Here is a 27,518-nt window from a genome sequence, read left to right on the forward strand (position 1 = left end):
TTTGTTGTGAAGAGAAATTGGCCAATAGCATGCAGCTTCATGGGGGCAAAGGCCACTAAAGACTTGACTGCTTTTAACCCCTCACCCAAACACCGGGGAAGTATTTTGGGGTATGAGAGTCTCAGAAAGATTAATTATATACATACATGAGAAGGATTTCCAGTTCTCCCGGACCAGAATATTTATTTATTTTGTTTTGATTAATTAGGCTGAGGTGAAGTTTTTACCCAAGCCTGATTCCCCAAATATTTATCATTTTTGAGCTTGTTAGCTGAAGACCAGCGCTTTGTATTCTTCCATATCCACACAACCTTTATGCAGTTTGGTAGTATGAGGCTACACAAAGAAACTCTGTGTATTGAGGATGAGGAAGACAATGGTCTAACTGTACTCTGCACTCCTCAGACAGACTCCTAGGACACACTGGGGGAACCACCCTTGTAGAAGGTGAGGGAGACTTGAAATCCAGGCATGTGGGGAAAGCTGGGTGGTTGGTCTGGAGAGGAGAAAACGTCACTGCTAATAGAGTCACGGGATTTCACTGCTGCTGGGGGTGGGTGCCATAGTTTCGGCTACCTAGAATACAGGCCCCTTTCCTAGGGAAATCTGCTGTGTGCATGTTGATGAGAGGGTGGGCCTTGCTTCCTATGGTAGAAGCTGGAGGGTCAGATTTGCCTCTCCCAGGTTGCTTGTCACCTGGGTGTGAGCAAAGGGCCTTAGGTTCCTCCTGTGCTTATATCTGGGGGTTTGAATCTACTAGGCACAGGGTCTGTTGATAAGGTATCTCGAGTCCGATGTCATATCTAGACTTGTGAAGTGACCATGACAATGTTCTTCGCTGCCCGCTTCCCTTGGCTTCTGACTCATTTGTGCCTGGTCTTCTTGTATTCTAATAGAGAACAGGTATATGGAATTCTTGTAATTCTAATAGATTTTGTGAGCTCCCTAATATCTTTAAAATAAATTCCTTTTTTGATTAAGTTAGTCCATGTCGGTTTCTGTTGTTTACAAAAAAGAATCCTGACTGACATAGTTGCTAAAGCCTGTAATGGTTTCTTGTTTATAGCTAGAATTTTAAACCTGAATCCAAGGATAGCTTTACCGCCTCTTGTGTATATGTTGTACTATATGTAGAATTTTGGATATTTGTGCATTCAGATGGGGGGAGGGTCTCTAGCTTTTATTCGATTCTCAAAAGTTTCTCTAACTCTAAAAAGGCCAAGAACCACTTACCTGCAGGATACCTTTAAACTTAAATACCTTTAATTTAAATACCTTACTTAGGATAATGTACAAAACTTTGATGATCTGGCCTCTGTCTGCTGCTTCAGTTTTCTCTTTCATTGTGTTTCCTGTTGCTTCTGCTCTTTGTCCACGTTCTATGCAAGTCACATCTAAGAATTTAGAATTCTCTAAAAGCACCTCATGTTTTTTAATCTTCATGTCTTTGCTCATGATGTTCCTTCTGCCTTAAGTTCCCAGTGCTTTTCTTTGCTCTTTACCCCACCTTTTAGTTGGTTTTCTGGGCACCTAACTCATCTTTTAAATTCAGCTGGCTTCACCTCTTCTGTGAAGGTCATAACCTCTGTGCTCCATCCCCTTGGCTCACCTGATTCCAGCTTTGTCAGCAGCCCATGTCATGTTAGCAGCCAGTGTGAGCATGTCTTCATCAGCTTGGGGCATTCTCCAAAGTCACTGAAGGTAGCTGCGCTGCCCAGGCACATCTTTATGGAGAAGTTAACCCCATTTGGGGGCCACAGTGGACATGTCTGTGGATAAATGCCTCAGGCTTCCCATCTGCTGATGGGCCTATTCTGAGGCACCTTCATGGTTCTTCAGAGAGGCCTCTGAGCACCTGGGCCCCCAGTTGTCCACAGTGGTGGACACTGTTCTGCACCCTCTATTGGCCTTTCTTCTTTCCTGTCTCCCTTTCCTTACTCCTCTGTTCCTGCTTCCTAGATTTCTGTTACCTGCACCCAAGGCTTTGTGTCAGCCTCTGCTTTCAGGTCAACCCAGATCAGGACAATCTCTTGGTGTCGTGCTTCCATGTTAGCTCTGAGGAGCTGCCTTAGCATCTATTGCCTTTATGGTCTTTATTTAGTGATCTCTCTCTCTAGTAAATAATTATGTCTTTTTAATTTCCATTTTTAAAAAATTTATTTTCATTTATTTTTCACTGTGTTAAGAACAGTTAATGTGAGATTTAGCCTCAACACATTTTGAATGTATATTATTGTTGACCATGAGTACGTTGTTGTACATCTTACTTGATAATCATCTTATTTAGCTGAAACTTTATATCTGTTGATTAGTAAGTCCCCATTTCCCCTTCCCCTTGCCCCTGGTAACTACTGTTCCAGCCTTTGATTTTGTGAATTTAATGACGTTAGCTCTTCCTATAAGTGGAATCATGTAGTACTTGTCTTTCTTTTTTTGGCTTATTTCATTTAGCATAATATCCTCAAGGTGCATTCATGTTGTTGTATATTAGAGAATTTCCTTCATTTTTAAGGCTGAATAATATTCTTTTATATGTATATACTACATTTTTTTAACTACATTCATCCACTGGTGGACGTTTAGTTTGCTTCTACATCTTCGCTATTGTGAATAGGGCTGCAATGAACATAGCAGTGCTAGTATCTCTTTGAGATCCTGATTTCAGTTTTTTTGGACGTATACCCAGGAGTGGGATTGCTGGGTCATACAGTAGTTCTATTTTTAATTTTTTGAGGAACCTCTGTACTGTTTTCCATGGGGCCTGCAATTTTGCATTCCCACCAACAGTGTGCAAGGGCTCCAGTTTCTCCACATCCTCACCAACATTTGTCTTTTGTTAAACTATTACTTCTTGAGGGTAAAGAGCTCATCTTATTCATTAGTGTTCCCTCAGTTTTAACAGAGAAAACTGTATCCTCATCAATGTGTGAAAAAACATAAGACATGAGAGCTTTCTTCAGATCTCTCAAGGGTTGTCTGTGTTTACATATCTCTGGGGAGCAGAACTAACAGTAGAAGTTACTAGAACACAGAGTTTAGTTCAATATGGGGTTAGCAGTGCACATGGGGGGGTGGTATTTGTTAGTAACAGTGGCTCATTATGGCATGATGACCCACTTGGTTTGCCCACTCTTCCCTCTCTAGCCAAGAATTCCTATAATAGAGAGTTTTATGGAAAAAGAGTCCCACATGCAGATGCCTACAGGGACCAGGCAGCCATGCAAACTAGTGAGGTGGGCTGAGTGTCAGATAATTGGGAATGGAGGGAACTTTGTGGAAATAAAGTGTGTGTGTTCTAAAAGGGGTAGCTGCTCCTCAGTTCCAGTCAACAACCTTTGTGCAAGAATATAGGTTCAGTGCTGCCAGATTTCAATTTTTCAAGGGAAAACAGAAATCTGGATTCGTATATAAAAATTTCCAGTTCAGAGGACAATACGTGGGTCAAGAAGGCATCACTGTGGCTGAGTGTGGACCATGGGTTTTTAGTTTGTAACCTTTGTGTAGCATGTGTAGCAAAGGATGTTAAAACTTCAGGTGTGAGGACAGCCTCATCGAGAGACTGCCCCAGGTCCTGGTCAGTTTGCTCTCTTCAGGTCTGTAAACACACTCTGCCTATTCCCAACTCAGGCCTTTGGTCATCCTTTCTTTGCAGCAAGGAAGCTCTGTGGTTCGGGCTCTCCTTTGATCCTTCCCATTACCTGTCTTCTTAGTGCACCTTCAGCATTTCTAGCACTTGGAGGTCTGCTGCAGTTCATCACTTTCCAGTGGTCTGAGAGCTTGTTTTCTCTGTTTAACTGAGTTGTTGAGTTCCTCATATCCAGGGCTTCTATTTCACATGTCTTTCCTATCATTTGGAGCATGGTGTGGGACATGTAGCAGGTGCTCAATAAGAACTATTGGTTGACTGATGCTAGATGGCCATCTTATTCAGGGCTTTTGTCATCACTCTTAGTAGAAGCTGAGTTAATAAAAAGGCTCTTAAGTAAAAAAATAAAATTAGGGCACCTGGGTGGCTCAGTTGGTTAAGCGACTGCCTTCGGCTCAGGTCATGATCCTGGAGTCCCAGGATCAAGTCCTGCATCGGGCTCCCTGCTCAGCAGGGAGTCTGCTTCTCCCTCTGACCCTCCCTCCTCTCATGTGCTCTCTCTCTCTCATTCTCTCTCTCAAATAAATAAATAAAATCTTTAAAAAAAATTAAATTAAATTAAATTAAACCAGTGGGGCTCTTTCAGAAATCGAATAGGCATGTCCCCCATCTCCTATTGACCTGCTGTTGTTAGAACTTTTATGAGGAAAATGGTGCCCAGTGTGTTACTTCTGTCACAGGCATTCTCATCCTTTCTCACTAAAGACACAGCAAAAAACCCAATCATCTGTTACCCTTTTTAGATCCATTGATTAGAGATGGGTTCTGATCAGAAGCTATGTGGCCATCCTTTTAAGGTAAAAGTGAGCAGACACCTTTTTGTTACAAAGGTTGTCTAAAAAAAAGTATTTTAACTGATTATGATGATTTATTTCTCTTCCTTCCCTTTTATTTGAAACACATCTTGTTTGCTTTAGAAATCTCCTTTCTTCTATATCTGTGAAGCAAAACACAATATAAATAATTCTGTCATTGTATATATATATAATGACCTCTGTGATAATGGGTATTAGGTACACTTTGGACACGGGAGCTTACTAATTATCTTTTAAATTTCTTTTAGTCAAGTTTTTCCACTTTTTTGGTGAAGGTGCTAGTAAGCATAAATTGCCAAAATAGTAGGTCTTCTCTATTGCATTTGTCCCATAATTGTTTATTTTGCCAAGTTTCAGTGCAGTTTTGCTACAAAGACAAGGAACTGACCATTCCTTCAGTGGACATTTATTGAGCCTCTATGGTGTGCCAGACCCTATTTTAGCTGCTGAAGATACAGAAGTGAAATTCTGTAGACAAGGAAGGCCCTTTCTTTCCCAGGGCTGACCTTCTAGTGGTGAAAAACAACCACAAACCAATGAACAAATATATACACAAGACATTTGGGATGGTAGTAAGTGTTGGGAGAATAAAATAGGATGGAGAGAATATATATGTGAGGGAGTTACTCTAGATTGGAGTTGAGGAAAGGTCTCCTTGAAGCTGTGACAGCTGAGACTTGAATGACAAGTGGGGGCCAGCCATGTTAAGATCAGGGGGAGGAGCATTCCAGGCCAACAAAACAGCTCCTTTCACGGGGCCTACGGCAGGAACCCATGTGGTGAGTGTGCTGACCCAGGAAATCAGAGGGATGGGGAAGTTTAGAGCTAACAGAATTATTATACAAGTGAATTAATTCAATGGCTTTTGCAGTTTAAATGTTTATGGTTGTGATCATTTAGATCTTAGAATCTGTGTCATGGTTTCAGGATTAGACTCAGTCATTATCCAAGATTCAATCTTTCAAAGTCTATGTGGTATATCCTGCTTTGAAGCCTCAAATTTCCCATGATAGGACACTAATAGAGTCTGGTGTTATATTCTTAAATTAAATTTGCCTTGGAAGTAATCACGCATGTGATGAACATAGTAACAAACAACTTCCTTCATCTTTTACTGTAATAATTGCTCTCAAGGATTGTAAGAGCTTATAGACAGTTGGAGCATTCAGTTTTAAAGTTAACTGGACAGGGAAGAAAGCTATTGTGGATAAAGTTTCAGATTTTCTTGGATTTTTTGGTATCTGCATAACAAGAGACCCAGTGAGTTGCCACCACATAACAAGCCAGAATCCTGGATCCAGAGAGCATTTGTGATGTCCAGCCAACACAGAACTGCTTTTCCTCCCAAAGGGTGGTCTCCAAATCTGTTGTAGCCTTTGGCAAGATTTTTATATCACAATTGGAAACAGATGCCCTTTCTGCCCTCTCCCTTGTTGTCAGAATTACTACCGTTGGCGGGGGGGTGGTGTAAGCCATGGTGGTCCGTCATGCACCTTCAGAATGCCCGGCCAGAGTCCTCAGTAGACATTCCTATTCAGAAGCCTTGTATGAAACACTCTGCAATGGAGAATAGGTATGAGAAGGTGCCAGGTTTGTGAAGTTCTGATCATCTGCTCGGTGCATTCTGAATGTTTCTTGTCACAAAGCAAAACACGAGTCCTAAGGTTTAGTATAAAACATCTTTCTGGGGGCACCTGGGTGGCTCAGTTGGTTGAGCACCTGCTTTCGGCTCAGGTCACGATCCCAGAGTCTTGGGTTTGAGCCCCACATCGGGTTCCCTGCTCAGTGGAGAGTTTGCTTCTCCCTCTCCCTCTGCCCCTCTCCTGCTTGTGCTCTCTCTCTCTCAAATAAATAAATAAAATCTTAAAAAAAAATAGAACACCTTTCTGGATGGTTTCTATTTTAGAATATTTAATCCTAGTGGAAAATATTTCATCCTAAAGGACTATGTAATCCTAAAGAAAAACTAAAACATACTGTCCCTAATGGACTATATTGAGTTTTATCCCAGGATGTGGCCCTAAAATGTGCCTGTATTTTATATACATGACATTGGGAATCCAGACTATCAAAAATCACTGTAAATTCTTGACCAAAAGAGACTTACGAGCTATAACAATGAAATATAATGTGTGGGCTTTGTTTGGATCCTGGTGTAAATCAACTAAAATTTAAACGACAACTGGGAAAATTGAATATGCAAGAGTGGTATAGAGTCAAGAGAGTGTTTCCAGCTGGGGCCATCATGGCTTCTCAGAGCATAAAAAATTTAAACTGAAACAGGTGAAATTCTGAGAGGGAGAGAAACGACAGGAAATGATTTCTGTGTGGCTACCAGTATCCTGAGAAGCGGGGAGCCTTTGAGTAACTCTAAGTAGGGGAGTTTGGCTGGAGGCAAGACCTCCTGCTGGGACCGAGCCTGCTGAGGGCAGGAATCTGGATAATGGGAAACACTGGCGAGGCAGTAAAGGTTTGGGGCAGTAACCTGAGTAGGGCTGTGTTGTTAGGAGCTCAGTCTGGCAGTGTTGTCCTTAAGGGAGGCTGCAGGGAGGAGAGATTAAGACAGCAATATCAATTTAGAAACTACTGCGAAATAGTTCAAGTGGGAAAGGAAGAAAAGTGTAAATTTGGGTGATGACAGTGGCAATATAAGGGAGGGATGATTACAAGACACATTGCCAAAGAACTGACTAGATTTGATGACTGAATTTAGGTCCTCTTTGAAAGAGAACAGGAAAATTCAAATGAATTTTGCATCATTTCATTGATGTAAGTAGTTAACTGTAAGTTTAATATACCTAATGTGACTGAATTGAGACTGTTTTTAATTTTTTATTAATTTATAGAAAGGTAGCCCCACCCTTGTAATTACTGAACTTTACACAAATCCTAAGAATGGCTTCACTTCCTCTAGCCATGGCTGCCTTTTTACCCATCTCCAAGAGTTGGACAGTGCTGTGGAAGGGAAAAAAATGTGACCTGAAACTAATAAAATTTATTGGTTCATTAAGTGAAATGTGACAGCACCTCTGAAAAAATAGTAAAAGTCTAGGGAGAGGAACCTGGAGGCTGACACTGGAGGATCAAGTCATGTAGAAAAGGCTACCTCGAGAGGATGTTCATTGTCCAGTGGAGTGGCAGAACCAGCTGCAAGGAGGGAGCTGGGGAATAAATCCTCTGACCTACTGTCTTCCTTCCCATTTCTCAATGATCTCCCTTTCCCTAGTCTAGACGGCAAGGGAACCCAGGGGTGTCATCATATGGGTCAGCCTCCTGAGAGTAGAACTGGGGGTGCAGACAGAAGGTAATGGTCATAGCATCCTCTTTACAACATCTAACAACATAGGGGAAGGGGGAAGGCTTGGAAGGAGATCTTCATAGAATCATAAAATGTTAGACCTGGAAGTAATTCTCAACCTCGTTTTAGAGATGGGAAAATAGAACCGTGTAGAGGTAGCAGCTGGGTACAGCTAATTGTCACAGAGCTGAGAAGAAATGACAGACGTTGTGATTTACAGCCCTGGCTCTTTCCAGTAGGCTAGGTAGCTTCCATATAATCACAAATTCCCCAGGGCCACAGCACCAGCTCAGCCACTTCAGCAAGGTTGAAAACGGTAAGGAGGTCCCAGTTGTTATTCAAGGGAGTGTGTACGCATTATAGATAAAGCCATTGCAATAGGACATATTTCTGTAACTGAAGTTAGGGTCATTGTGGATAATCTAGAAAGTATAGAAATGTGTTAAGGAGAAAATAAAATCACCCATAATGTAACACAGAGATAATAATTGTTAATGTTTTGGGGCTTTCTTCGAAGTTTTAGAAATTAAAATTTACATAAATTGTGTATATGTGAATGCAAAATTAGTATCAGTTGTACATACAGTTTTGTATCTTGTTTTTTCACTTGATTGTGAATAATTTCCTAAGAGTAAATTGTCTTAGAATCTGAGTTTTAATAGCAGTAACATTTTCAATGGAGGTAGCTTAATTTTTAAAATGTTTTCTGTTATTAGACATTTGTTTCCTATTTTCTGCTAGATAATGCTGCTGTATGTGTGTGTGTGTGTACATGTATAAGTAATTGTGCTGATCTGCAGGATACATTTTTATAAATAGAATTGCCAGCGTAAGCATTTTCAGTGGTCCTTTCTGGTGGGTCACAGTGGAAAGAATGTAGCCCTGGGATCAGACATCCTGATCACTACTCCACTTCTCCAGTTTCTGGATGTGTGACCTTAGGCATGTGAGTTCAGTCTGCTATCTGTTAAACAGGGATCATGCTGCCACTCCCCCAGTGCCCTGAGGAGAACTCTATGAGACAGTGCCTCTAAAGAGCCTGACGCATAGCGAGCGCCCAACACACATTACCTCCCCTCCCTGTGGGATGAGTTAGTTTGCATGCACGTGTGTGCACACGTCTGAGTGTGCAGAATGAAGGGAAGAAAGTGTACTTCTGACACTGTGTCCTGTATCAAAAAAAAAGTAAAACTGACTTGAAAAGAGACAAATGTAGATAGACTATGAAGGTTTCTTTCGGTGAAAGAGAGACCTATTTAAAGTCTAAGGTGCTGATAAGGAAGATAGACACGGAAGTCCTCAGTGACTATTTTTCTTTGCACTGGGTTGTCCAGTAAATATTTCTAACCTTTTTGCCCGTCCCCTTTCTTCCTAAGTGCTCATCTTCAAACTCTACCAGCGGGCAAAGCACGTGTACAGCGAGGCTACGCGGGTGCTCCAGTTTAAGAAGATATGTGAGGAAGCACCTGACAACACGGTCCAGCTGCTGGGGGAGTTAATGAACCAGAGCCACGCGAGCTGCCGGGACCTGTACGAGTGCAGCTGCCCTGAGCTGGACCAGCTGGTGGACATCTGTCGGTGAGGCTGACAGAGCAGCATGGCAGCGGTGGGGCGACGCTGCCCAGGAAACTGTCTAAATGGATGAAAACAATTTTCATAACCCTCTAAGTGCCTCACTTCCTGAGGTGTTGTATACAGAGCTAAACTTATTCCCTCCTCAATATCTGAGGGAGAAAGATTGGAGATCTGACTCCAGAGCTTTATGAGGCTCCAGGTGTGGAATCAGTTCTTCCCATCTTTCCATCTTGGGATGACTCGGTATATTTCGGGGAGCTTTGCTTAGACAGGGACGCTGCTGTTACTTTCTCATCAGGTTTTCATCAGTGGTATCCGCTACAGCGGTGCCCTGCAGCATCTTCTATTTGGTATCCTACGTTTGGTAGCTTTATTCAAAAGAAAGGAGAAAACAGAAAGAGGGCCTCAAACCTGATCAGAGTGTATTCAGGCGCAGGGGAGGTTGATGAAGGAGTTACTCGGAAAGCCGGCATCCTCTGCCACCCAGATTTAGGTTAGGCAAGTTGGAGAAGTAAGGATTTGATGAAACCCTGTTTTATAACTGGTTGGTTGAGACAGAAATGTAAAGAGGAAAACTCTTTCACAAAGCCTGACAACAGCTTCCTTGTAATTGTTAGAGAATGGGGGTAATGGATAGAGTAGCATGGTCACTTTACCCAGAAGGGATTTCACTGACCTTGGGAAAACTGAAGGGGAAATGGGGAGAACTCTCAAATGGCTAGATGTTATTTCCACTGTGAGAAGATGATACAGAACTGCCTGCAATTAGTCATGAAAATATCATTAACCACTTGGCGCCTATGGCTTGCCTCATTCATTGCTACACTCCCAGCTTGAAAAGTATAAATCAACTAGCTCCAGTGATCACAAATGGCATGTATAACCCAACTTGTAGAGAGATTTGAACATAGCATTGATGAGAATCCTTCTGTTGACGTCAGAGTTTGCTCACTAATTGCCAAAAAGCCTTCCAGAGCTTGTTCCATTAGAACTGCTCTTTTCTGAAAGTATCAAGGGCCCAGTAAATGGAAGGAACAAATATTGTTCAGTTTTGGAAATCAGAGGAAGTGGGATGATTTGTGCAGAAATCAGGAAGAAGTGTCTTTGCCTGGAAGGTAGTGGGATTGTTTGAATTCCACATGAAAGGCAGTGAAGGGGCATTTGCCAGCCTCCTGGACTTCCCTAAAGAACTTTCTCTTCCTGGGATGGCCAGTCAGCTCTTGCTCTTTTGGAGTCTACATTCTCATGGGGAAAGAGGGAGGGGACAATTAAAAATAAATCGAGTGGTAGTAATAAGTGCTATGGGAAAAAAAAAAAAAAACAGAGAAGGGATAGAAGGCACCAAGGTTGGGTGGATAATCTTTCTAGGAATTGGTTGAAGAAGGCTTCTCTGAGGAGATGATGTTTGCGCAGAGACCTAAAGGAAGTGAAGAAAGGAGAACAGCAAGTGCATGGGCCCCGAGGTGGGGACATGGCCGCCATGTGTGAGGAACAGCTAGCAAAGCGGTAAGGTTGGAGGGCAGTCAAGGAGGAGAGAGTGGCAGGTGATGAAGGAAGAGAGGTTGTGGGGGACGCATACAACGTGGGCCTCATGGGCCATCGGAAGGACTCTGGCTTTGGGTGGAAAAAGGTGGTAGTGGAAGTGCAGCAGGATGTGGTGCCAGATGTGCCTCGAGGGAAGATGCAAAACATCACCCTGGTGAAAGACAGGAATCGAGAGGACTGCTGGGCTTTTCGCCTGAGAAATTTTCCTCGTTCCTCTAGAAGCCACATTTTGGGAAGCCCGATTTCACAGTTTGGGTTCGAGATTATCTCATAGTACTGTAAGGTGGGAGAGCAGGAAGGAACCTGTGAGATCCAAGAAGGCACTGAGAGGTGAAGTGATTTCAACCATGTGATGGGTCAGTGCGAAGCCGAGCTCCCGACCCAGTGTTTTTGCCACACCTCTTTTCTCTTCCCTTGGGATTACCAAGATATGGAATGTGGGTCATTTTTGTGTGTGTGTGTTTTTTTACCTATTTTTCTCTCCTGGCTTAAAAGCTTTAATAATGGAAACTTTCGTTGTTACAGGGTGCAGTGTTTGAACATTGAACAAAACCATGCTGAGCAGGGGAGGCGGTGTGTGTAGTAGGAGGCCAACTGCGTTGAAGTTAGGAAGGCTGAGTTCTAGTTCTGCCACTTTTCCTTTTGAGCCGTGTGTCTTTTTCTGTTCTAGCAGTCCACAGGGCTGTGTATGTGTATATATTTTAAAGATTTTATTTATTTGAGAGAGAGAGAAAGAAAGAGAGAGAGCACAAGCAGGGGGAGCAGCAGGCAGAGGGAGAGGGAGAAGCAGACTTCCCGCCGAGCAGGGAGCCTGACACAGGGCTTGATCCCAGGACCTTGGGATCATGACCTGAGCCAAAGGAAGACACTTAACGATTGAGCCACCCAGGCGCTCCAGGTCTATATATTTTTAAAAATATGGTTCCAGTGAAAGATTTAGTGGCTATGTCTTAAAAGGGTTTAGAAATGCACCTTTTATTTATTATTTCACTTATTTGTTTTTGGAAGTTCCTTTCTTAATAGCTTAATTAATACTTGAATTTAACACTTAAATACTTTATTTCTTAAAATATTTCTGTCTAGCCCATTTTCATCTGCTATATTTTCTGAGGACAATACAGTTGTGTCTAGTATAAGGAGCGCCCTCTCCTTTTTATGGTTGTTTTTGTTTGGGAAGTCAATTGCTAAGCATCAAAATAAGTTTCTACCTATTCCATAACCATATAGGGACCAGGTTTCCCATATTGAAAGGTTACCTTTGGGCATGTTGTAAATATTGGCCAGAATAGTTGTCGGGTCCTTAAACTTCTTATATAATTATTTTTTTCTTTGCTGTCACTGTGACCAGAAGATATCTTTAAATATGCCTGTTGGTTGCCAGTTACTAAAAGGTCCTAAGTGGCGACGAACCTCAGAGGACAGCCCTCCGGGAACTCTCACTAATGCCATTCCTCCCTTGAGCGAGCAAAAGCTTTTCAATTGGGTATTTGTGTCCTATGTGACACCAAAGTCTAAACCCCACTTTCAAGAGATCTGACACACACTTTTTTTTCACTTTAAATTTTTTTATTGTTATGTTAATCACCATACATTACATCATTAGTTTTTGATGTAGTGTTCCATGATTCATTGTTTGTGCATAACACCCAGTGCTCCACACAGAACGTGCCCTCTTTAATACCCATCACCAGGCTAACCCATCCCCCCACCCCCCTCCCCTCTAGAACCCTCAGTTTGTTTCTCAGAGTCCATCATCTCTCATGGCTCGTCTCCCCCTCCGATTTACTCCCCTTCATTCTTCCCCTCCTGCTATCTTCTTCTTCTTTTTTTTTTCTTAACATATAGAGGTACAGAACTGTGATTCAAGAGTCTTGCACAATTCACAGCGCTCACCATAGCACATACCCTCCCCAATGTCTGTCACCCAGCCACCCCATCCCTCCCACCCCACCACCACTCCAGAAACCCTCCGTTTGTTTCCTGAGATTAAGAATTCCTCATATCAGTGAGGTCACATGATACATGTCTTTCTCTGATTGACTTATTTCTCTCAGCTTAACACCCTCCAGTTCCATCCATGTCGTTGCAAATGGCAAGATCTCATTCCTTTTGATGGCTGCATAATATTCCATTGTGTATATATACCAGCTCTTCTTTATCCATTCATCTGTCGATGGACATCTTAGCTCTTTCCACAGTTTGGTTATTGTGGACATTGCTGCTATAAACATTGGGGTGCATGTACCCCTTCGGATCCCTACATTTGTATCTTTGTGGTAAATACCCAGTAGTGCAATTGCTGGATCGTATGGTAGCTCTATTTGCAACTGTTTGAGGAACCTCCATACTGTTTTCCAAAGTGGTTGCACCAGCTTGCATTCCCACCAACAGTGTAGGAGGGTTCCTCTTTCTCCGCATCCCCGCCAACATCTGTCGTTTCCTGACTTGTTAATTGTAGCCATTCTGACTGGTGTGAGATGGTATCTCATTGAGGTTTTGATTTGGATTTCCCTGATGCCGAGCGATGTTGAGCACTTTTTCATGTGTCTGTTGGCCGTTTGGATGTCTTCTTTGGAAAAATGTCTGTTCATGTCTTCTGCCCATTTCTTGATTGGATTATTTGTTCTTTGGGTGTTGAGTTTGATAAGTTCTTTATAGATTTTGGATACTAGCCCTTTATCTGATGTGTCATTTGCAAATATTTTCTCCCATTCTGTCGGTTGTCTTTTGGTTTTGTGGACTGTTTCTTTGGCTATGCAAAAGCTTTTTATCTTGATGACATCCAAATAGTTCATTTTTGCCCTTGCTTCCCTTGATTTTGGCGATGTTTCTAGGAAGAAGTTGCTGCGGCTGAGGTTGGAAAGGTTGCTGCCTGTATTATCCTTTAGGATTTTGATGGACTCCTGTCTCACATTTAGGTCTTTTAACCATTTGGAGTTTACTTTTGTGTGTGGTGTAAGGAAATGGTCCAGTTTCATTCTTCTGCATGTGGCTGTCCAATTTTCCCAACAGCATTTGTTGAAGAGACTGTCTTTTTTCCATTGGACTATGTTTCCTGCTTTGTCAAAGATTAGTTGACCATAGAGTTGAGGGTCCATTTCTGGGCTCTCGATTCTGTTCCATTGATCTATGTGTCTGTTTTTGTGCCAGTACCATACTGTCTTGATGATGACAGCTTTGTAATAGAGCTGGAAGTCCGGAATTGGGATGCCGCCAGCTTTGCTTTTCTTTTTCAATATTCCTCTGGCTATTCGGGGTCTCTTCTGGTTCCCTACAAATTTTAGGATTATTTGTTCCATTTCTTTGAAAAAAGTGGATGGTATTTTGATGGGGATTGCATTGAATGTGTAGATTGCTCTAGGTAGCATTGACATCTTCACAATGTTTGTTCTTCCAATCCATGAGCATGGAATGTTTTTCCATTTCTTTGTGTCTTCCTCAATATCTTTCATGAGTATTTTATAGTTTTCTGAATACAGATCCTTTGCCTCTTTGGTTAGATTTTTTCCTAGGTATCTTATGGTTTTGGGTGCAATTGTAAATGGGATCGACTCCTTGATTTGTCTCTCTTCTGTCTTGTTGTTGGTGTATAGGAATGCCACTGATTTCTGTGCATTGATTTTATAGCCTGCTACTTGACTGAATTCCTGTATGAGTTCTAGCAGTTTTGGGGTGGAGTCTTTTGGGTTTTCCACATACAGGATCATATCATCTGCAAAGAGTGAGAGTTTGACTTCCTCTTTGCCGATTTGGATGCCTTTGATTTCTTTTTGTTGTCTGATTGCTGTGGCTAGGACTTCTAATACTATGTTGAATAGCAGTGGTGAGAGTGGACGTCCCTGCCGCGTTCCTGACCTTAGGGGGAGAGCTCTCAGCTTTTCTCCATTGAGAATGATATTCGCTGTAGGTTTTTCATAGATGGCTTTTATGATATTGAGGTATGTACCCTCTATCCCTATACTCTGAAGAGTTTTGATCAAGAAAGGATGCTGTACTTTGTCAAATGCGTTTTCTGCATCTATTGAGAGGATCATATGACTCTTGTTCTTTCTTTTGTTAATATGTTGTATCACGTTGTTTGATTTGTGGATGTTGAACCAAACTTGCACCCAGGGATAAATCCCACTTGGTCATGGTGAATAATCCTTTTAATGTACTGTTAGATCCTATTGGCTAGTATTTTGGTGAGAATTTTTGCATCCATGTTCATCAAGGATATTGGTCTGTAATTCTCCTTTTTGATGGGGTCTTTGTCTGGGTTTGGGGTCAAGGTAATGGTGGCCTCATAAAATGAGTTTGGAAGTTTTCCTTCCATTTCTATTTTGTGGAACAGTTTCAGGAGAATAGGTTTTAATTCTTCTTGAAATGTTTGGTAGAATTCCCCTGGGAAGCCATCTGGCCCTGGGCTTTTGTTTGTTGGGAGATTTTTGATGACTGCTTCAATTTCCTTAGTGGTTATAGGTCTGTTCAGGTTTTCTATTTCTTCCTGGTTCAGTTTTGGTGGTTGATACATCTCTAGGAATGCACCCATTTCTTCCAGGTTATCTAATTTGCTGGCATAGAGTTGCTCATAATATGTTCTTATAATTGTTTGTATTTCTTTGGTGTTGGTTGTGATCTCTCCTCTTTCATTCATGATTTTGTTGATTTGGGTCATTTCTCTTTTCTTTTTGATAAGTCTGGCCAGGGGCTTATCAATCTTGTTAATTCTTTCAAAGAACCACCTCCTAGTTTTGTTGATCTCTTCTACTGTTCTTTTGGTTTCTATTTCATTGATTTCTGCTCTGATCTTCATTATTTCTCTTCTCCTGCTGGGTTTAGGCTTTATTTGCTGTTTTTTTCTCTAGCTCCTTTAGAGTAGGGTTAGGTTGTGTGTTTGAGACCTTTCTTGTTTCTTGAGAAAGGCTTGTATTGCTATATACTTTCCTCTTAGGACTGCCTTTGCTGTATCCCAAAGATTTTGAACAGTTGTGTTTTCATTTTCATTGGTTTCCATGAATTTTTTTAATTCTTCTTGAATTTCCTGGTTGACCCATTCTTTAGTAGGATGCTCTTTAGCCTCCATGTATTTGAGTTCTTTCCGACTTTCCTCTCTTGAGTGAGTTCTAGTTTCAAAGCACTGTGGTCTGAAAATATGCAAGGAATAATCCCAATCTTTTGGTACTGGTTGAGACCTGATTTGTGACCTAGGATGTGATCTATTCTAGAGAATGTTCCATGGGCACTAGAGAAGACTGTGTATTCTGTTGCTTTGGGGTGGAATGTTCTAAATATTTCTGTGAAGTCCATTTGGTCCAGTGTGTCATTTAAAGTCTTTATTTCCTTGTTGATCTTTTGCTTAGATGATCTGTCCATTTCAGTCAGGGGGGTGTTAAAGTCCCCCATTATTATTGTATTGTTGTCAATGTGTTTCTTTGCTTTTGTTATTAATTGCCTTATAAAAGTGGCTGCTCCCATGTTAGGGGCATAGATATTTACAATTGTTAGATCATCTCTTTGGATAGACCCTTTAAGTAGGATATAGTGTCCTTCCTCATCTCTTATTACAGTCTTTGTTTTAAAATCTAATTTGTCTGATATAAGGATTGCCACCCCAGCTTTCTTTTGGTGTACATTAGCATGGTAAATGATTTTCCACCCCCTTACTTTCAATCTGGGGGTGTCTTTGGGTCTAAAATGAGTCTCTTGCAGACAGCATATCGATGGGTCTTGTTTTTTAATCCAATCTGATAGCCTGTGACACACACATTTTTGTGTGTGGATGTAAGGAAGAAGAGAGAGGAATGCAGAAGAATGAAAAAAATAGTGGTGATATGGGGTGGTTAAAACTGGGAGAGGAAGACGGGTAATAGAGAGTAATAGATGGTAAATGTGTGGAAAGTTTCAATGAAAAATCAGACACTCTTAAGCTCTGGTTGCTCCTGAAGCTTCGTGACTGTTCACTGGGCCAGGCAATGGAGGCGTGGGTTGTGCTGGGAAGGACCCTGGCAAGGCCTGGGGTGCCGGTACATAAACCCAACTTCTGGGAGGTTAGTATTTTGTTTAAGAATCCTGATCATCTCCACACTTCCCTGTCCCTTTAAAAATGTTAACAACCATAATAATAATAATAATAAATGATAAATAAAATAAAATAAAAATGTTAACACCAATGGGGAAGGTGTGACTAAGAATGGGCAGCCTGAGAAGTTTGGTTGCCTTTTGGGAGACAGAATAGGACAGAGGAAAGCTGAAATGGGTACAAGGAGGAGCAAGGCTAGAGACAATCTTACTTCCTGGTCCACTTTAGAATTCCTTTATTTTTCCTGAAGGCCTGCTTGGAAACTATGTGCATGAAAAGACAACTAACTGATTGAGCTAATGAAGGATTTCAATGCCTAGATACCTAGGGCACTACATACAAGCTAAAATCTTTTTTTAAGTTTAATTTTTAAAAAGTTTATATTAAATTATTGAACATACAGTGTAATATTAGTTTCAGGTGTGCAATATAGTGATTCAACACTCGAATACATCACCCTGTGCTCATCACAGCAGGTGCCCTCCTTCATCCTTATCAACTGTTTAACCCATCTCCCTTGCCCCCCTCCCCTCTGGTAACCATCAGTTCTCTATAGTAAGAGTCTGTTTCTTGGCTTGCCTCTCTCTCTCTCTCTTCCTCTCTCCCTCTCACTTTTTTTCCCTTTGCTCATTTGTTTTGTTCCTTAAATTCCACATAGGAATGAAATCACATGGTATTTGTCTTTCTCTGACTGACTTATTTCACTTAGCATTATACACTCTAGCTCCATCTATGTCCCATTGCAAACGGCAGGATTTCATTCTTTTTTATGGCTGAGTAATAGTCCATTCTGTGTGTGTGTGTGTGTGTGTGTGTGTGTGTGTGTGTGTATACACATACATACTATATCTTCTTTATCCATTCATCAATCGATGGACATGTGGGCTATTTCCATAACTTGGCTATTGTAAATAATAACTATTGTAAATAATTAAAAAATAAATAAATAACTGTTATAAATATTGGGGTGCATGCATCCCTTTGAATTAGTGTTTTTGTATCCTTTGGGTGAATACCTAGTAGTGTGATTGCTGGATTGTAGTTCTATTTTTAACCTCTTGAGGAACCTCCATACTGTTTTCCAGAGTGGATGCACCAGTTTGCATTCCCACCAACAGTGTAGGAGGGTTCCGCTTTCTCCGCATCCTCTCCAACAGCTGTCATACAAGCTGAAATCTTAATGTGATCTGAGCTAGACTATATTCAAAAGGCATCTCTAGGTAGCTAGCCTATAAGGATACTGTGTAAGAAGGTACTAGATGACCCAAGTGGAGAGAAGAGGGGGAAAAAGAAAGGATATTTTTTTTTCAGTTGAGGCTTTTACTGTTCTTTAAGAGAAAATCAGTTTAGCATCCAAAGAAAGGACCAGGTAGGGAGAAGGAAACTACATTTATGCAGTTAGACTGTTTACTATTTTTATTAAATTAATGTTAGAAGACGTCAATTATGTGAAAGTATAATAATGAAAGGAAAAGATGAAGCTTGTCCAATTATAAAATAACTCTATTAAATGAACAAAATGTAAATTTTAAGATACAGCTAAATTGTGAAGTAGGATTCATTGAGAAACGCAGTACAGTTCTGAAACCAAGTCAGTTATATCATTCGTTATCGGTTTTCTTGGTTATACTTAAGAAAAAATAGCTAATGCCTTTTATTTCTGTTTTGACACTTGGTGAAATTAGAGACCTCATTGCTGCATCATTGTCCAAGCTATTAAAGAAGATGAATGACAAATGTTAATAGACTAGCAAAGAATCCAAAAGTTAATTTGCTGTCTTCCTCAGAAATCTTTTCAAGCTTTATTCCACCGCTCTGCTGCTCAGCCTCTTGCACCCATTCTCCTGACCATGTCAGGGAAGAATGAAGTGTAAACCTGTATTTGTATGTTCCCTTTCTCATGATCTTGAGGTTAATCTTCACACTCTGACATATAAAGGGAGAGGCCCATTTCAGCTGCACTTAGGGGCTCACTTCTCTTTGGGCCTGTCTTCTCCTTACTGTCCTCTCCATCACCCACCCCCACCCATATTATGTAGATGCCATCTGTAGGAACCAACTCAACTGGTCTTTCATTGCCTTTAGTGGCTTACATTTCTCAGATAGACTTACATAGTTATATTTTCTTGTACTTTCTCATTTGAACAGTATTTGAAGTTTGTGGTTTCTTGAATCTAAAACAATCTGCAAGTGTTTCCAACTTGGCTGCAAAAATCATAGAAATTGTTCTGGAAGGTCTGTTTCCCTGAGATTGTAGCCAGAAGATTCTAGGCTTTAAAGCACAAGCTAGAAGTCTTTCCACATATAGAATACATTACTAACAGCTTATATTTATATATATTATACATATGTGAGCTGTCTCACATGTAACTTAAAATTGTTTTCTGTGCCTCAGAAAATTCTATTTTAAAATTTAGCTATTTCTTAAAAAATATATTTTGTTCAGGGGTGCCTGGGTGGCTCAGTTGGTTGAGCATCTGCCTTCAGCTCGCATCATGATCCCAGAGTCCTGGGATCGAGTCCCACATTGGGCTCCCTGCTCAGTGGGGAGCCTGCTTCTCCCTCTCCCTCTGCCTGCCGCTCCACCCTGCTTGTGTTCTCTCTTCTCTCTCTTGCAAAAATAAATAAAATCTTTAAAAATATATATATTTTGTTCATTCAAAAGAGATATTTTATAATTGTTTGGACATGGTCTCTTTATTATTATACTTTGTTTCACATAACTGAAGTTTTCTAACCTTAATTTAATAACAAAATAAACGGCTTGAATTTATATTTTGATATTTTAAAACAAATGTAATAATAATCCAACAAGGATTTATTAGAAGCTACCAAATGTTTGGATTTGTGCTGGGCTGGGGTTACAGAGATACCTGTCTCTAAATTCAGAATATTTGGAAATAATTATATAAATATTTTGAAATAAATAAAATTGAATTGAAATACAATACAATACAATCCCTTGCTTCTTTCCTTCTTTGTAGTTTATAGCAGAGCTGGGTCTTACTGGATCTCCCTCCATCCCTGTACCTTTTTCTGTACCTTGTATCTTAGTAAGTGCTTCATGGTCCAATCAGTTCGTTTAGAGTAGAACATTTTCATCAGGCTATATTAGGTGCCTGGAAAATTAGTTATATGGATGTACTTTTCAGTGATAAAAGGATCAAAGGGAACATTCTTTATAATCTTATCTCTCATCTGCCCTAGCCGTTGTTTCGTTTCATAGATCACACTTATGATAAGGCAGAGGCTGCTTTTGTTGTTTTGACTAACCCTTCCACATTATTTCCCATTCAGTCACCACAAAGAAGTGGTTTTTGGGGGATTCTAAGGTTTTGGTTTTCATAAGTCTTGTATTGCTTCTCTGATGTGCAAACCTCAAGGATCTGTATTTTTTTTAATTTTTTTATTGTTATGTTAATCACCATACATCATTAGTTTTTGATGTAGTGTTCCATGATTCATTGTTTGTGCATAACACCCAGTGCTCCACGCAGAACATGCCCTCTTTAATACCCATCACCAGGCTAACCCATCCCCGCAACCCCCTCCCCTCTAGAAACCTCAGTTTGTTTTTCAGAGTCCATCGTCTCTCATGGTTCGTCTCCCCCTCCGATTTACTCCCCTTCATTTTCCCCTCCTGCTATCTTCTTCTTTTTTTTTTCTTAACATATATTGCATTATTTGTTTCAGAAGTACTGAACTGTGATTCAACAGTCTTGCACAATTCACAGCGCTCACCATAATACATACCCTCCCCAATATCTGTCACCCAGCCACCCCATCCCTCCTATCCCCCACCACTCCAGCAACACTCAGTTTGTTTCCTGAGGTTAAAAATTCCTCATATCAGCGAGGTCATATGATACATGTCTTTCTCTGATTGACTTATTTCACTCAGCATAACACCCTCCAGTTCCAACCACGTCGTTGCAAATGGCAAGATCTCATTCCTTTTGATGGCTGCATAATATTCCATTCTGTATATCTACAACATCTGCTTTATCCATTCATCTGTTTATGGACATCTTGGCTCTTTCCACAGTTTGGCTATTGTGGACATTGCTGCTATAAACATTGGGGTGCACGTACCCCTTCGGATCCCTACATTTGTATCTTTGTGGTAAATACCCAGTAGTGCAATTGCTGGATCATATGGTAGCTCTATTTTCAACTGTTTGAGGAACCTCCATACTGTTTTCCAGAGTAGTTGCACCAGCTTGCATTCCGACCAACAGTGTAGGAGGGTTCCCCTTTCTCCGCATCCCCGCCAACATCTGTCATTTCCTGACTTGTTAATTGTAGCCATTCTGACTGGTGTGAGGTGGTATCTCATTGAGGTTTTGATTTGGATTTCCCTGATGCCGAGCGATGTTGAGCACTTTTTCATGTGTCTGTTGGCCGTTTGGATGTCTTCTTTGGAAAAATGTCTGTTCATGTCTTCTGCCCATTTCTTGATTGGATTATTTGTTCTTTGGGTGTTGAGTTTGATAAGTTCTTTATAGATTTTGGATACTAGCCCTTTATCTGATATGTCATTTGCAAATATTTTCTCCCATTCTATCGGTTGTCTTTTGGTTTTGTGGACTGTTTTTTTGCTGTGCAAAAGCTTTTGATCTTGATGAAATGCCAATAGTTCATTTTTGCCCTGGCTTCCCTTGCCTTTGGCGATGTTTCTAGGAAGAAGTTGCTGCGGCTGAGGTCGAAGAGGTTGTGTTCTCCTTTAGGATTTTGATGGACTCCTGTCTCACGTTTAGGTCTTTCAACCATTTGGAGTCTATTTTTGTGTGTGGTGTAAGGAAATGGTCTAGTTTCATTCTTCTGCATGTGGCTGTCCAATTTTCCCAACACCATTTGTTGAAGAGACTGTCTTTTTTTCCATTGGACATTCTTTCCCGCTTTGTCAAAGATTAGTTGACCATAGAGTTGAGGGTCCATTTCTGGGCTCTCTCTTCTGTTCCACTGATCTATGTGTCTGTTTTTGTGCCAGTACCATACTGTCTTGATGATGACAGCTTTGTAATAGAGCTGGAAGTCCGGAATTGGGATGCCGCCAGCTTTGCTTTTCCTTTTCAATATTCCTCTGGCTATTCGGGGTCTCTTCTGGTTCCATACAAATTTTAGGATTATTTGTTCCATTTCTTTGAAAAAAGTGGATGGTATTTTAATGGGGATTGCATTGAATGTGTAGATTGCTCTAGGTAGCATTGACATCTTCACAATGTTTGTTCTTCCAATCCATGAGCATGGAACATTTTTCCATTTCTTTGTGTCTTCTTCAATTTCTTTCATGAGTATTTTATAGTTTTCTGAGTACAGATCCATTGCCTCTTTGGTTAGATTTTTTCCTAGGTATCTTATGGTTTTGGGTGCAATTGTAAATGGGATCGACTCCTTGATTTGTCTCTCTTCTGTCTTGTTGTTGGTGTATAGGATGCCACTGATTTCTGTGCATTGATTTTATAGCCTGCTACTTGACTGAATTCCTGTATGAGTTCTAGGAGTTTTGGGGTGGAGTCTTTTGGGTTTTCCACATACAGGATCATATCATCTGCAAAGACTGAGAGTTTGACTTCCTCTTTGCCGATTTGGATGCCTTTGATTTCTTTTTGTTGCCTGTTTGCTGTGGCTAGGACTTCTAATACTATGTTGAATAGCAGTGGTGAGAGAGGACATCCATGCCGCGTTCCTGACCTTAGGGGGAAAGCTCTCAGCTTTTCTCCATTGAGAATGATATTCACTGTAGGTTTTTCATAGATGGCTTTTATGATATTGAGGTATGTACCCTCTATCCCTATACTCTGAAGAGTTTTGATCAAGAAAGGATGCTGTACTTTGTCAAATGCGTTTTCTGCATCTATTGAGAGGATCATATGACTCTTGTTCTTTTTTTTGTTAATGTATTTAATCACGTTGATTGATTTGCGGATGTTGAACCAAACTTGCACCCAGGGATAAATCCCACTTGGTCATGGTGAATAATCCTTTTAATGTACTGTTGGATCCTATTGGCTTGTATTTTGGTGAGAATTTTTGCATCCATGTTCATCAAGGATATTGGTCTGTAATTCTCCTTTTTGATGGGGTCTTTGTCTGGGTTTGGGGTCAAGGTAATGGTGGCCTCATAAAATGAGTTTGGAAGTTTTCCTTCCATTTCTATTTTGTGGAACAGTTTCAGGAGAATAGGTATTAATTCTTCTTTAAATGTTTGGTAGAAATCCCCTGGGAAGCCATCTGGCCCTGGGCTTTTGTTTGTTGGGAGATTTTTGATGACTGCTTCAAGTTCCTTTGTGGTTATAGGTCTGTTCAGGTTTTCTATTTCTTCCTGGTTCAGTTTTGGTAGTTGATACATCTCTAGGAATGCACCCATTTCTTCCAGGTTATCTAATTTGCTGGCATATAGTTGCTCATAATATGTCTTATAATTGTTTGTATGTCTTTGGTGTTGGTTGTGATCTCTCCTCTTTCCTTCATGATTTTGTTGATTTGGGTCATTTCTCTTTTCTTTTTGATAAGTCTGGCCAGGGGTTTATCAATCTTGTTAATTCTTTCAAAGAACCTGCTCCTAGTTTTGTTGATCTCTTCTACTGTTCTTTTGGTTTCTATTTCATTGATTTCTGCTCTGATCTTCATTATTTCTCTTCTCCTGCTGGGTTTAGGCTTTATTTGCTGTTCTTTCTCTAGCTCCTTTAGGTGTAGGGTTAAATTGTGTATTTGAGACCTTTCTTGTTTGTTGAGAAAGGCTTGTATTGCTATATACTTTCCTCTTAGGACTGCCTTTGCTGTATCCCAAAGATTTTGAACAGTTGTGTTTTCATTTTCATTGGTTTCCATGAATTTTTTTAACTCTTCTTGAATTTCCTGGTTGACCCATTCATTCTTCAGTAGGATGCTCTTTAGCCTCCATGTATTTGAGTTCTTTCCAACTTTCCTCTTGTGATTGAGTTCTAGTTTCAAAGCACTGTGGTCTGAAAATATGCAAGGAATAATCCCAATCTTTTGGTACTGGTTGAGACCTGATTTGTGACCTAGGATGTGATCAATTCTGGAGAATGTTCCATGGGCACTAGAGAAGAATGTGTATTCCATTGCTTTGGGATGGAATGTTCTGAATATGTCTGTGAAGTCCATTTGGTCCAGTGTTTCATTTAAAGTCTTTATTTCCTTGTTGATCTTTTGCTTAGATGATGTGTCCATTTCAGTCAGGGGGGTGTTAAAGTCCCCCACTATTATTGTATTGTTGTCAATGTGTTTCTTTGCTTTTGTTATTAATTGCCTTATAAAAGTGGCTGCTCCCATGTTAGGGGCATAGGTATTTACAATTGTTAGATCATCTTGTTGGATAGACCCTTTAAGTAGAATATAGTGTCCTTCCTCATCTCTTATTACAGTCTTTGTTTTAAAATCTAATTTGTCTGATATAAGGATTGCCACCCCAGCTTTCTTTTGGTGTCCATTAGCATGGTAAATGGTTTTCCACCCCCTCACTTTCAATCTGGGGGTGTCTTTGGGTCTAAAATGAGTCTCTTGCAGACAGCATATCAATGGGTCTTGTTTTTTAATCCAATCTGATAGCCTGTGTCTTTTGATTGGGGCATTTAGCCCATTTACATTCAGGGTAACTATTGAAAGATACGAATTTTGTGCCATTGTATTGCCTGTAAGGTGACTGTTACTGTATATTGTCTGTATTCCTTTCTGGTCTATGCTGCTTTTAGGCTCTCTCTTTGCTTAGAGGACCCCTTTCAATATTTTTTGTAGGGCTCATTTCGTGTTTGCAAATTCCTTCAGTTTTTGTTTGTCCTGGAAGCTTTTTACCTCTCCTTCTATTTTCAGTGACAGCCTTGCTGGATATAGTATTCTTGGCTGCATATTTTTCTTGTTTAGTGCTCTGAAGATATCATGCCAGTCATTTCTGGCCAGCCAGGTCTCTGTGGATAGGTCTGTTGCCAGTCTAATGTTTCTACCATTGTAGGTTACATATCTCTTCTCCCGAGCTGCTTTCAGGATTTTCTTTTTGTCTCTGAGACTTGTAAGTTTTACTATTAGATATCGGGGTGTTGACCTATTTTTATTGATTTTGAAAGGGGTTCTCTGTGCCTCCTGGATTTTGATGCCTGTTTCCTTCCCCACATTAGGGAAGTTCTCTGCTATAATTTGCTCCAATATACCTTCTGCCCCTCTCTCCCTTTCTTCTTCTTCTGGGATCCCAATTATTCTAATGTTGTTTCATCTTATCGTATCGCTTATCTCTCGAATTCTGCCCTCGTGATCCTGTAGTTGTTTATCTCTCTTTTTCTCAGCCTGTTTATTTTCTATCATTTGGTCTTCTATATCGCTGATTCTCTCTTTTGCCTCATTTATCCTAGCAGTTAGTGCCCCCATTTTTTATTGCACCTCATTAATAACCTTTTTGATTTCGACTTGGTTAGATTTTAGTTCTTTTATTTCTCCAGAAAGCGTTTCTCTAATAACTTCCACGCTTTTTTCAAGCCCAGCTAGTATCTTTAAAGTCATGATTCTGAACTCTAGGTCTGACATTGTACTAATGTCAGTATTGAGTAGGTCCCTGGCAGACGGTACTACCTCTTGTTCTTTTTGCTGAGATGATTTTTTTCATCTTGTCATTTTGTCCAGAGGAGAACAGATAAATGAGAGAACAAAATGCTAACAGGTTAACAACGTCCCCAGCAAATATACTGTATACAATTCAGAAAAGACCTGAAACCAGGGGAAAAGAAAGGGAAAGAAAGAAAAAAGAAAAAGAAAAAGATAAAAACAAACAAAAACAGAACAAAACAAAACAAAAACAGAATATGATCAAATATGATCAGGCTAGTGCATAGATCAGTGCCACACACTAGATTTTTGGTGTATTTTGGTCAGTTAGAAGAAAGTGCCTCCTAAACGTTTAAAGGAAGAAAGACAGAATAAGGGTTGATACAATGAAGGGATGGAAGATGACTGTAAAGATGAAACTTATAAAAGGTTTTATATACGGAATTGATAAGAAGTTGTTTGAAAGAAGAAAGATTTAAAAAAAAGAAAAAAAAGAAAAAAAATGGGAGAGACTGTAATCAGGCAGGAGACTAGAACAAAGCCATACACTAGTGATTTAGGGTATATTTTGATCTATTAGAAGAAACTGTATCTCAAAATTTTAAAGAGAGAAGAACTTATATATATATATATATATATATATACATATATATATATATATATATATATATATATGCCAAAAATAAAGGTAACTACTATGAAGGGATAAAATATGACTCCAAAAATGAAAAATAAAAAATGTTTTTTTAAAAAAGGGATTGATAAAATATTGGTTGAAAAAGGGAAAAAGAAAAATTAAAAAAACCCCAAAAAACAGTTAAAAAATTAACTTTGAAAAACTAATGAATCATGGTAAAAAAGTCATGAATTCTATGTGCAGTATTCCCCTAGCGCTGGAGTTCTCCTGTTCTCCTTGATCGGTAAACTTGGTCTTGGCTTGCTGGCTGTTCGTGCTGATCTTCTGGGGGAGGGACCTGTTGGTGTGGGTCCCAAATGTCTTTGCTGGAGGCAGAATTGCCCCGCCCTTGTCGGTCCGGGCTAAGCAAGCTGCTTGGATTTGCTCTCAGGAGCTTTTGTTCCTGCAAGCTCTTGTCACAGCTCTGGAGGACCAGGGTGAAAATGGTGGCCTCCCACTCTCTGCCCGGAGGAGCTGAGAACTCGGGGCCCCGCTCCTCAGTGCGCCCCCAGAGAAAAGCAGTCACTCCCTTGTCCCCGGTCTCCGGCCGCACTCCGTGCTCACCCGGCCTGTGACCAAGCGTTTCTATCTCTGGCACCCGACCCCGTGTGGAGTCTCCAAACCCAGCAGATCCCTGTGGTGCGCTCCTGTGCCGCTTCTCCTGTGGGAGGGAGGGGAGTCTCCCCGGCTCTGTTTGCTGGGTCCCTGCTGGAGGCGCAGTGGCCCGAGTGGGCCGGGATCACAGTTTATGGCAACCCTGAGCTGAGACCCCGTGCCTCGGCTCCATCTCTGCAGCTGGCTTCCTTGCTCCGATACCTGGGAGCTCTGCTGCACTCAGGCACCCCCCGTCTTTCTGTGACCCCGAGGGTCCTGAGTACACACTGTACCGCGAGGTTTCCACCTCCCGCTTAGCCACTGGAGTGACGTTCCTCAGCGGAACGGACTTCTAAAAGTTCCAATTTTGTGCTCCGCAGCTCTATCACTTGCCAGAAGCGGCCGACGGAGGCCCCCTCCCCCGCCATCTATCCTCCCGAATATCGCCTCGGATTCACTTCTCCGCACGTCCTACCTTCCAGAAAGTGGTCGCTTTTCTGTTCAGAGAGTTGTTGCTACTCTCTTCTTCGATCTCCTGTTGAGTTCGTAGGTGTTCAGAATGGTTTGATCCCTATTCAGCTGAATTCCTGAGACCAGATGAAATCCAGGTCTCCTACTCCCCCGCCATCTTGCTCCGCCCTCCAAGGATCTGTATTTTTAATGTCTTAAGTGTTCTCACAGGAAAAACATGGCTCACCCACTCTTCTTTCTTAATATGAAGTTTATACTGGTCTCCTAACTTCTGAATT

At 40.9% G+C, this 27,518-nt stretch overlaps 1 protein-coding gene across 5 annotated transcripts in view; it reads left to right on the forward strand.

The window, feature by feature from the left end:
- The window catches only part of GALK2 (galactokinase 2), a 132,889-nt gene that overhangs the window by 102,659 nt on the left and 2,712 nt on the right, over window positions 1-27,518 (forward strand). For all 5 annotated transcript variants that reach the window (XM_027569735.2, XM_027569734.2, XM_027569736.2 and 2 more), the window contains one exon: window positions 9,136-9,337. In XM_027569735.2, the coding sequence (XP_027425536.2) occupies window positions 9,136-9,337 (202 nt within the window). The remainder of the gene's footprint in view (window positions 1-9,135; window positions 9,338-27,518) is intronic.

Source organism: Zalophus californianus, chromosome 6 (genome assembly GCF_009762305.2).
Source record: "Zalophus californianus isolate mZalCal1 chromosome 6, mZalCal1.pri.v2, whole genome shotgun sequence".
Lineage (NCBI taxonomy): Eukaryota > Metazoa > Chordata > Mammalia > Carnivora > Otariidae > Zalophus > Zalophus californianus.